General features: G+C 36.7%; 1 protein-coding gene across 1 annotated transcript in view; it reads left to right on the top strand.

Moving 5' to 3' along the window:
• GFPT2 (glutamine-fructose-6-phosphate transaminase 2) overlaps positions 1-12,403 on the top strand; it is a 63,549-nt gene that overhangs the window by 33,113 nt on the left and 18,033 nt on the right. The window contains exons 6-9 of the mRNA XM_069077798.1: positions 931-1,065; positions 3,741-3,802; positions 8,974-9,053; positions 9,528-9,645. Of these exons, the coding sequence (XP_068933899.1) occupies positions 931-1,065; positions 3,741-3,802; positions 8,974-9,053; positions 9,528-9,645 (395 nt within the window). The remainder of the gene's footprint in view (positions 1-930; positions 1,066-3,740; positions 3,803-8,973; positions 9,054-9,527; positions 9,646-12,403) is intronic.

Consider the following 12,403-nt stretch of genomic DNA (forward strand, 5'->3'; position numbering starts at 1 on the left):
GAAGAGAAGGTAGCCTAGGACAGAAGAGGGCTGTGTGAGTAATCACAACTGAGGTCAGATATGGTTGATAATCTAGCAAAGACTGATTTGGGTGATCAGATAGGTAGGTTGATATCAAAGAGAAAGCACAATCAAAAAACCCCAAAAGGAGACAAAATTTAGGAGGCAAAGTCAGTCAACAGCATCAGATGTTGCAGAGAGCTCTAGAGATGAAGAGAGAAAAGGCCCAGAAAAGGCAATTAAGAAATCATTGCTAATTATGGAAAAAAACACATCTGAGTTGAATGGTGAAGTCAGAAGCCAGTTTATAAAGAGTTGAAAAGTGAGAGGAGAAGAAGTAGAGGTAATGAATAATGAGAGTAGATGGCTTTTTCTAGAACTTTGACTGTGAAAAGAAGGAGAGCTGTAGGACACAAGTTTGAAGGGTAAAGATCTGGTAGTGATCTCTGAGAGGCAGCACAAATTAGGGAAAAAACTGGATATGCAATTGGAGAATCTGAATTGAAATCCCAGCTCTTCAGCTTACTACATATGTGGCCTTAGGCAATCCACTTAACTTCTCTGAGTCCGTTATCTCATTTATAAAGTGAGGGGATTGGATAAGATCAATCTAACTCATTTTCTGCTCGATGTTATAAACTTAGGCTAGTGTACAACAGAACACAGTCTCCACCTGGTCCTGAACTCAAAGCTTTTCCAGTTAAGAGCTCTAGAATCTTGAACTTCTCTGATGTAAGTTTCAAGTCCTTACAGTTACTTCCATGATCATTGGACCAGGCTTAGAGAATATGTTTATTTTTACCTACATTTTTTTTTACCGAAATTTTTACCTAAATTCTTCCTAAACTAATGGAGGTGGGGTAGAGCAATTAGGTTATAGAATGTTTCACAATGGTTAGCTGATATTTCATATACAATTAAATATTTCAGGAAACCAAAGGCTATGAGTTTGAGTCTGAAACTGATACAGAAACCATTGCAAAACTGATTAAATATGTATATGACAACAGAGAAAGTGAAGACATCAGATTCTCAACCTTGGTAGAAAGAGTCATCCAGCAATTGGTAAGCCAAAATGCACCTTTGCACTCTAAGTCATACAGTTATGAGCTCATCTACCCACAGAAATTGCCTCAAAATATCTCCTGTATTATAAAGCTTGTGTGAGTGAATATCAAGGGAAGTCCTGGGAGAACAAGGTGAGAAGGTACAGAGCAGATAACACAGACTGGCTATCCACTGGGATAGATAGCATTGCTTCTCCAGTGTGAAGATTTAGCATACTTTGATATTTTCACATTAATATTCTGACAAAAAGAAATTACTTTGGAAAAAAGAAAACTTTAGAGACTTTACTCTTTTGATAAATATGTCATGAGTTATATGATTTTTAAGAGCTAGCTCTTCACTGGTAAAATGGTTTAATCCAATATCAATTAAAATGTTATTGATAAAAGAATTAAAGACATGATAATGTGTCAAATATTTGTCAGTCTTAACTTCTTTTGTTCTATTAGAAATAACAATTCTGGGGACTGCCAGGTAGCATAGCTAGTAAGGGCACCGGCCCCAGTGTCGGGATGACCTGGGGATCAAATCCAGAGTCAGACACTTAGCATCCACCCAAAAACACCTGGCCATGTAACCTTGAGCAAGTTACTTAACCCCAATTACTTAGGGGTGGCCAGGTGGCTCAGCGAGTAAGCGCACTGGCCCCAGTGTCGGGATGACCTGGGGATAGAATCCAGGCTGGGATACTTAGCACCACACCCATAAATAACTGGTCGTGTAACCTTGAGCAAGTTACTTAACCCCAATTGCTTAATAAAAAAAAAAAAAAGAAATAACAATTCTGAAAAATCCTACATTAATCCTGATGTCAGACTTTAGTCTGATGCAGTAGGTAATTTCTTTGGAATCCTGCTACCTAGAAAGAAATTCTTCTTCCATTTGATACTGCTTCTTAATTTACATAGTCATTGAATCTTGAGATTGGGAGAAATCTTCCTTTTTAGAAATACAGATAAAAAGCCAAAAATATAATGACCACACAGTAAGATTTTAATGACTGTTTAATGTTCGATTGAAATCCACATCTCTGCTAACAACCAATGTTGCTTAAGTGTTTCCTTCTCTCTTCTTTCAGAAGAGGAAGAGGAATATCTACTTTCTGGTGTACTGAAGTAATACAGTTGATGCTATATCATTTGTGTCTTATAAATTTAAATTTTCAATTAAAATTTAAAAAATAAGATACATGAAACTTTTTTTAGTGAACAGCAAAAAAAGTAATACCTTAAAAAGAATATAAGGAGTGAGAAAGAGTGAGAATGCCAGCATAATCTCCAATAATTATTGAATATTTATTCTATTTTGGGCACCTTTTATGTGCATCTTTTTATGACCTATAATCAAGGGCTAGGTATCCAGAAAGCAAAGACCTGGTTTTTCTCTTGTCATCCCCTTCTTCATATGCAAACCAAAAGGGCAAGAACCACTCCCTTATTTTATAGAAAAGTAAACTGAAGCCCAAAACCCTCATCTAAAGTAATATAATGGTAAAGCTGAAAGGGAAAGGAAATTTTTTGAACACCCTAGACAGATCATGATTCATCAATGGCAGGTACCAGCACATGGCCATTGAAGAAGACACATACGAATGCAGTTCACTTGTAGTCAAAGATAAGGCTGACCCTGGTATCTTCCAGAGTCTTCTGGCCTAGTTCCTATTGCAAGGATCCCTAAACAAAGAGAGTTTAACTATTTTCATTGTCTATGGGGTAAAGTCATTTCTATATCAGCAATATCATTCACCATTTCTAGGAAGATTTTGGTTTGTTTTTTTCCCAACTTGTCATATTCAGACTGGGAATTCTTTTTAATCTTAGCCTTTTGACAATTTCAGGTTGTTTGATAAAGCCAACACAGTAAGGGAAGCTTTAATTAGAAACAAACTATGGCAACTAGGTGGTACAGTGAATAGAGCATCGACCCTGAAGTCAGGAGGTCCTAAGTTCAAATCCAGCGTCAGACACTTGACACACTTACTGTGTGATCTTGGGCAAGTCACTTAACCCCAACTACCTTGCCTTCCCCCTTCAAAAAAAAAAAAAGAAAAAAACAGACTGTCCCAGAACCTTCCTTTTCTTATGTTTCTAAAAAGGATAGTTTAGACTTGGCAACTTGAGGACTTCAACTCCTAGTCAAATCTTGTTCTATGGTCATGGTAAACAGGTATAGGATAGAATTGTAAAGGTTTGGAAACCTAAGTAGTCAACTTTTAAATCATTATTATATAAAAATCTCTGATAAATATACGCGTGTGTGTGCATGCACGCACACAAACACACACACACACATGCACATATTGCTTAGAGTTTAGAATCAAAGTATTTTCCTCTCCTTTGATACACTCAAGATAATTGTGATCAGCAATATCTATTAAATACCTGTATTCAATAAGACACTGTGCTAGGCATTGTTAATATATGTCTTTTATTAAGTGGTTCAGAATTACCCATTGATTATCATGGTATTCTTTGTTAGTGTATTTTGTCAGGTCTTTATCCATCTCTACTGATAAAGATTGCTTGAGTGATTTCTTGGAAGTATCAATGTATGCACAAAAATGAACAAGAGGTCCAATTGCAAGCTCTAGTTCAGGCAAATGTCAATGATGGCATGTGATTCTTTTTAGCCACATGTGCATTTTCCTACAGTTCTGTTATGTATAATTCCAGGAAGGAGCATTTGCGTTGGTCTTCAAGAGCATTCATTACCCAGGAGAAGCTGTCACTACCAGGTTAGTATTGGGTGTGGGTGTAGGTGTTGGGGATTTGGGAGGGAGGGGCAATTGGGGTTAAGTGACTTGCTCAGGGTCACACAAGATAGTGTCTGAGGTCATATTTGATCTCATGTCCTCCTGACTCCACCATGCCACCTAGCTGCCCCCAGGTTAGTTTTTAAAATGCATTTGTATTTTATATTGTAAAAAATAGCAATAAAAATTTGGAAACTTGATTGTACCATTTCAAAATTGTGCATTACATTTTAAATAGGAGATCCAGTATGACCATTTTATTCTTTGTGAGGAAATAGTGTTTGAGAACTAACACGTGAACAAGCTCAGATACTTATTAGCTGTGTGACACTAGGCAAATCATTTAACCCTGTTTGCCTCAGTTTCCTCATCTGTAAAATAAACCAGAGAAAGAAATGGCAAAAGATACACTGAAGTATCTTTGCCAAGAAAACCCCAAATGGGGTCACAAAGAATTAGACACTACCAGAATCACTGAATAATAATAACAACAAAAACCGTAACCAACTTGAGTAAAAGTGCTTTTATTAATTACTCAAAAATGTATGTTTAAATTTGAAAATGACCAACTTGAAAATGAAATTAAAACTTTAGCTTTCTTTTTTCCCTCTCTAGTAATAGGGCATTGAGAAAGGGAAAACAAATGATAATAATAGGGCTGATGTACTGGTTGAGATTTGTTTGGGTTTCATTGTTTTAATGTTTAAAAAGTACTTAGATCCTCTGCATCTTACACAGTCATATTTCTTTGTCTTCAGGCAGAATAGAGGGAATCACTCCTCTCCTTACCTTTAGCAAGAGCCCTGGGGTTAAGGAAAATTGGTGTGAGAATCCTTTCTCTTGTCCTCTGTGACTTTTTGAGAGTTAAACTTATGTAAATGAAGGAAGAAAGATATATATATATATATATATATATATATAATCACTCAGACACAGAAGAGAAGGTATTTGTAATAGCAAGAACCCTAGCATACCCAGAATGGCTGCCAGCACAGGTTCTTTGATATACTTTTTTAAAGGAAAGCAGCTCAAATGGGGTTAACAATCTTACTTTAATCAAACATATGTATCATTCACTTAGTTCGAGGGAAAAAGTCAGCACCCTGAACTTCAGAAAATACAAACAGAAATTACTAGCAGACAAAAATACAAACAGAGAATATAACACAATTTAACAGATCAATAGACAGGGCTTCCAGCTGTCTGACCATTATATACATACATGGTTACCAGAAAGAGAAGCACCAACATCTAGGTTTTCAAAGCCAGGGGGACTCAGCGGTCACCTAGAGTCTCATCTGGCCAAATCACACAACTCTTCCTATAAGTGAGCCCCAAAGCAAAACTTCACCTCAAATCCTTCAGGATCAGAGGACATCACAACCTTTGTGACCCACTGCCTAATTACAAAGTAACAAAAGCTGTGGGTCTTCCTGAAAAACAAGCATTCTCTAAGCAAACTTCTCTCGTTGGGCTCCAAGTGAGGCCCATTAAGGAGCAGGGAAGATATTCAAATTCCCTTACTTTTATAGTATTGTTCAGGTGGCACTGCAACCTTCTTGGTCCAGGGACAATGTTACTTTCTCTCTTACTCAGTACATGTACATATACATATACATATACATATACATATACATATACATATACATATACATATACATATATGTGTGTCTGTGTGTGTTTTTGCTCTGGATCCATGATTTAATTGGTGTAAAGAACTCACAATGGGAAAAATCCCACTAGAGATATAGATTTGAAGCTTTTCTGCCACTTTCTGTTTTAGAGAATTATGGGGACAGGGGTGGGAAGGAGACTGAGAGGCTAAATGACCCAGGGTCATACATCTAATATGTGTCGAAAGGTACATCTTTCCACTGTACGTTAGTGCCACTCTAATACCATTACCTTATTTTTTATAACATGATAAAGTTTTCAAAGCATATTTACAAATATGATCCTTCTATCCCAATCTATGGATGAGTAAATAAGTATAAAGAAGGTTTGTTGTGTTGCCTAGTATGGCGCCAATGCAATAGTTACAGTGCCCACGATCATGATAAAGACCGTGCTATAAATATTGCATGATGTTAAATCGAAAAATAAACCAGATTCTCCAGGTAGAGAACAGAACTGAAGCATTTATTTTGATACCAGAAAACCAAATCCCCAAACCAGTAAGCTGATTCCATCACAGTACCAAAGATATTCAGAAGCCATAATAACACTGAGAGCCACAGCATCCTTCAGCCTTCCCACAAACCAATACAAGATCAATATCTACTCAGGAATCTGACTCCTTACCTGACTATCCTCTCTCCCCCACCATCTTGCTAGCTCAGACTCCCAGCTTCCCGTGGGCTCTGTTCCACCCTTCAGCAAATTCCCTCCATCACAGGCTCCATATGATAACATTCAGCCTATTAGGGGACAGAGTTTACTTTCAAAGCAGGGGAGGTCTTCAAACTCTCCCCCTAAGTCTATTAAGGGGCAGGAAAGATCTTCAAATTCCCATTCTCATCACACCTAGTGTCATCCAGCTAAAAGTCATAGAATAACAGGACCAGAATCTAGATTTTCTGAAAGTGATAGAGAAAATGCTAATAATGTAGATTCAGCTTAAAAGTATATCTTGCAAACTCTTTTTTTTTTTTTTGAGATCTGATTGTTTACAATCTATTGGTCACATCCCACCTATTGGATTACAAATTTCTTCAGGAACTTATTGTGCTGTGTTTAATTTTTGTGCAACCACTATGTGTCATGGACCCCCACTATATAATCTATTTATGGGATGCCTGATGCCCATAGTGTAACCAGGTACTATGCTAAGCTGTGTAAATAAAAAAATGGCAAAAGATAGTTATTGCCTTGAAGGAATTTACAATCTAATGGGGGAGATAACATACAAACAAATATATAGAAAGCAAGCTATATAAACACCAGATAAGTAGGAAATAATTAGCAGGGAAGGTACTAGAATTATGAGAGATTAGGAAGGGCTTCCTGTAAAAGATGAGATACATAAAGGAAACTGGGGAAGTCAGTAGGTAGAATTGAAGAGGAAACAGCATTTCAAGCATGGAGGACAACCAGAGAAAATACCAGAAGCCAAGAGATGAAGTGTCGTGTTTGTGCAACAATCAAGAGGCTTGGGGCAGCTAGGTGACGCAGTGAATAGAGCACCGGCCCTGGAGTCAGGAGGACCTGAGTTCAAATCTGACCTCAGACATTTAACACAAAACTAGCCATGTGACCTTGGGCGAGTCACTTAACTCCAATTACCCTCCAAAAAAAAAATAAAGAATCACACACTTCTGGGGCAGCTAGGTGGCACAGTGAATAGAGCACCGACCCTGAAGTCAGGAGGACCTGAGTTCAAATCCAGCCTCAGACACTTGACACAATTACTAGCCATGTGACTTTGGGCAAGTCACAACCCCAGTTGCCCTCCAAAAAGCAAAAAATAAAAAATAAAAACAATCAAGAGGCTAGTGTCACTAGACTGAAGAGTAGGTGGTAGGAGGTAAGGTGTAAGAACACTGGAAAGGGAGAAGGGGGCTGGGTTATGAGGGATTTTCAATGCCAAATGGAAGATTTTGTATTTGATCCCGGAGGTGATAGGGAGCCAATTGAAGTTGATTGAATAGAGGGGTGACATGCTTGGACCTACACTTTAGGAAAATCACTTTGGTGTTGAAATCAAGGACAGTTTGGAGTGTGAAGAGACTTGAAGCAGGTGGTCCCACCAGCAGCCTATTGCCATAGTCCAGATGTGAGTTGATCTTACCCATATTAGAATGGTGGCAGTGTCAAAGAAGAGAAGGAGGCATATAAAATATGTTGCCAGGTGAAAATGAGAGATCCCAGCACAGATTGGCTATGGGGAGCAGGGGGAAAAGGGGAAAGTTAAGAGACAGTGAGGAATCAAGAATGACTAAGGAGCTGGGAAGATAGCATTGCCCTATACAGTAATAGGGAAGGTAGGACAGTGGGAGGATTTAGAGGGAAAGAGAATGAATTCTGTTTTAAACATGTTTATTTTAAGATGTCTACTAGATATCCAGCTTGAGATATCTGAAAGGCAGTTGAATTTAGTATTACCAAAGTGTTATTAGAGCTTTGTCGGTTCATTTTAACAGATGAGAAAGAATGTATGTGGGCTAGATTCATGTGGCATCAAAGCAGTAAATAGTTTATTCATCCAAGTTGCTTAGAAGCCTTCTAAAGAAATATCTTACACAAATGTTGCCTTGCAGTTCATATTACTAGAAAGAGAATTCTTGATAGATTTTTAAAAATTCTTCCTCTTTTCTATAAAGGCAATTTTTTTTAAACATCATACATTTGTTAGTGATAACTGAGATTTTACTCCGATAGAAAGATTCTGGCTAAGCATTATGTGATTGTTTTGAATCCTGAATTCACTATGAGCTGCAAAATGAAATGTTTTTTTTTCCAATGTTATTCTGAAACATGGAATTGGTTTAAAAGTAAAAACTAATAAATAGATTTTTGTAGAAGGACACCGAAAATTAAAAAGGTATTGGGTTGAAACAAACACTTCTAATTGAATGTCTGTTGCCTCTATATTACATTGCCAGCAATAAACATATTGTTGAAGAATCCCTTCTCTACAAGTTCTGAGAAAAGCTGTATATCAGCATAAGTGGAGAGTAACCAAGGGCCCAGGTTGGGGGGAGGTGGATAAGTTTGTTAAGAAAAATTGCCAGCATTTCTTGAACTTGTAGAGAAAGCCAAAAGTGAATCTGACTACTTTCCTTATGAAATGAAATTGTAACAATTGCCATCTGTCTGCTTCAGAAAAGTTATGTACCATTACTGAAATCGTAGATTTGTAAAGCTCTTTGAATTACCTAATTGAGTCTAAAAATATCTACATAAGGTCAAGTAAAAAATCCATTGGTTTTAGTACATTGTACTACATGCCCTACACATGAAACATGGGATTTTCATAGAATTTGAATTGGGTAATGAATACAGGAGGATGTTGTTCCAAGCACTGTTTATTTTGGGGTAATCCAACTCTTAAAACTATTATTTTCTTGCAAAATTCAAAACTTGTTTTTAATGAAAGGTAGTTATCTCTATGCAAAATACTTTATGTGTAATATTATTCATTGTTACCTTAACAGGAGAGGGAGTCCACTGCTCATTGGAGTTCGTAGTAAATATAAACTTTCTACTGAACAGATTCCCATATTATATAGGACATGTAAGTTATTTATAAAGCATGTAAAAGATACAACTCTTGGACAGTTCCTCAAGTCTCAGCAGATAAATTTAATGCATGCCAACTCTTTGGGAAATTTGGAAGCATTAAGTGGAGAGAATGCAAAGGGAGAGAGAGGGAGAAAGAAATGGAGTGTGTGTGTGTGTGTGTGTGTGTGTGTAAAACTTCTTACTGTCATTAGGTCACTTGGTAGATATGATCTCATTTTTCTGAAGCTTATTCTGTAGTAGTTTAAATAGTTCTGTAGTAAATGTTGAGATTTGTGATTAGATTCAAAATTTGACTGCTACAGGTAATAACCTAAGAAATTCATATTTCTCTCCATGTCAACCCCATAAGACAACTGAATTCAAAAGATTAACTTGACCCTATTCCTAGTAGCTATTATTTAAATTTTGTATTTTAATACACTAAATCTTTAGAGTTATGGAATCAATGAAATTATTTCATTTACAGGCAATATTGAGAACGTGAAGAATATATGTAAAACAAGGATGAAGAGACTTGATAGCTCAACTTGTCTTCATGCTGTTGGGGACAAAGCAGTGGAGTTTTTCTTCGCTTCTGATGCGAGGTAGTGGGAAACCTTTTTTCTTTGCTTCTTAGGACTAACAAAGGTTCTCAAGTTTTCTTGACAGGTGTAACATTGTAGATTTTTCATGAAGAACTAAAACCTGCCATGTCTTGGGTTTTGTGTCTTAACCCCCTGCAATAAGCTCTATGAGATCAAGGATCGTGGCTTGTCTCAACACTACATCTCCCAGAACACGTAATAAATGTTTGTTATTGTGACATATAACATTATATAATCTTCTAATTCTAGCTGTACTCTCAGACACCTACTAAATAAAGATCTCATAATTTTCTTATATGTGCTTAATGATAGCTTTGTTTGCATTAATATGGTCCTTTCTCCAGAACTGTATTATAAATCTTAAATGTTGACTTCTGGGCTTGTCACCATTTCTCTGATGATCTGTCAATGAAGAGTCATTTTCTTTGTGACCGATATATAGCATGCTTAGCAGAAATCTTATAGATGTAATTGAGTAGCCACCATAACATTAGTACAATAACTAGAATATAGCTATTATCTCCTTTAAAGATTACAATACTTAATTTAGAATTTAAGTAAATCACATTTCCCTTCCATTTTAAGACAAAAAGACCCAAAATGAAAGTTATTGTAGAAGCACCCTTCCCCCCCCCCAAAAAAAGCAACTCCATTACAGAAAAGTCAGCTTTATATTGTTCTTTCCTTTTTCATTTCTTCTCTCCATGTGTCTGTTGTCTGCTGTGTCTCTCTTCTTTCCTTCCTACTTCATTATGGATCCCCACTACCAGCATAAGAAGTTTTTGATACTGGATTCTACCATGCTGACCTTGTTCTCCTTATCTTCAATGGCAGCAGCTAGGTGGCATAGTGGACAGAGTGCCAGAAGACTTATCTTTCCTTTGTTCTAATCTGGCCTCAGATATTCACTAGCTGTGTGACCCTGGGCAAGTCACTTAATCCTGTTTGTCTGTTTCCTCATTTGTAAAGTGATCTGGAGAAGGTCATGAAGAGTGATTCTATCTTCAATGGAGATTCACTGAAAATGAGTGGAAATAGGAAGATGGAGCTCCGTGCAAGATAGCAAGTGGAAAAGTCTTTATTGGCTAATGAAATTAACTTCCCTCTATGATAAATGATAAAGAGGGTTCAGGTATAGGATAGGATCTCTCTTGTCTTCATAGGCATAGGTAATATATATCAGTAGGGTATGCACCCAGGAAATTTTATTATTTTTTTAAAAGGTAAACATTTAATGAATACTCAATCATAAAAGACATTCGTTTTATTGATCAAACAAACTAAAGAAACTAAAATGGAACCAAATTTAATTTTTAATTAAGAACTTTATTTTAAGAATACAAACTTTTCAAAGAGTTTTTAATATAATTCTTATTCATTAATTTTTTTTTCAATTAAATATTTCCTTTCTTTCCCACATTCCTTTCCCCCCACCTCCACTGGAAGAAAATTTCTTCAACAAATATGCATAATCAAGCAAAACAAATTAACACATTGTCCATGTCCAAAAATCTGTGTCCTGGTCTGCATATTGAGCCTATCATTTCTCTGTCACAGAATGGGTAGAATTTTTCATCATAAGTCTTATGTAATCACAATTGGTCATTCCATTGATCAGAGTTCTTAAGTCTTTCAAGGTTGTCTATTTTTAAAATGTTATTGTCATAATATAAATTGTTCTTCTGGTCCTGCTCACTCCACTGTGCATCAATTCATACAAGTCTTCTTAGTTTTCTCAGAAGCTGTCTATTTATCATCTCTTGCAGGATAATAGCATTCAATTACATTCATGAACTATATTTTGCTCATCCATTCCCCCATTTATGGATAATCTACTTGTTCACCATCACAAAAAGCTGCCATAAATATTTGGGTCCTTTTCCTTTCTTTGCTCTCTTTAGGCCTAATAGTTGTATTGCTAGGTCAACAGGTAGGTATAACTTTTGGGGCACAGTTTGGAAAGCAAATTGTTTTCCATACTGACTGAACAAATTGACAGCTTGCCCCACCACTACCACCAATTGAGAAATCGTCAAAGGATATGAACAGACAATTCTCAATGGAAAAAATCTAAGCTATCAATAGTAGCTATATAGAAAAATGGTCCAAGTCACTAATCATTAGAAAAAATGCAAATTAAAGCAGCTCAGACATTTTGCCTAACACTCATCAGATTGATGAAATAGACCAAAAAAAAAAAAAAAAAGGCAGGAGCTTCTTTGAATAAACCTTCCTCTTACCCCCAAAATACAGAATAACCTAATAACCTTTTGTTTTTACAAGAAATAAAAATAAATCATCTTTCTAGCTGGACTTTGCTCCCCTGTCCCTCCCATTTGCCATGAAGTACCAGTGTCAGGGTTTAAGGATAGTAACAAGAGGTGCATCATCTCAGAATTTACACCTTTAAATTTTTGCCTTCCTTACCAGTACCATACAAAGTCCCAGGGCCACATACTAAAGGCTGAACCATAGAAATAAAGTGGTCAGAGAAGTCTTAAATCTTTATTGATTTTTCCCCATCTCTGCTTCAGCCTTATAGAGTGCAAAAAGCAAGAGGGGGATTCCTAGGGATAGGAAGAAAGAAAAAAATATACCTCACCTGATCCTAATAGAAAACGGGCTCTGTCATGCACAAATACTATCTATCGGAGCAGGTTAGGCAGCACCATAGCAAGAGGAGGTCACAGAGGGACCCTAGACTATAGGGTGACCAAGTCACTGGACTCATCCCTTTCTCCTACTTCAGAACCTCATA

The sequence above is a fragment of the Petaurus breviceps genome, unplaced genomic scaffold (assembly GCF_028583685.1).
Source record: "Petaurus breviceps papuanus isolate PSGF00001 unplaced genomic scaffold, PetGlider_PUasm1.0 90994, whole genome shotgun sequence".
Taxonomy (NCBI): Eukaryota; Metazoa; Chordata; class Mammalia; order Diprotodontia; family Petauridae; genus Petaurus; species Petaurus breviceps.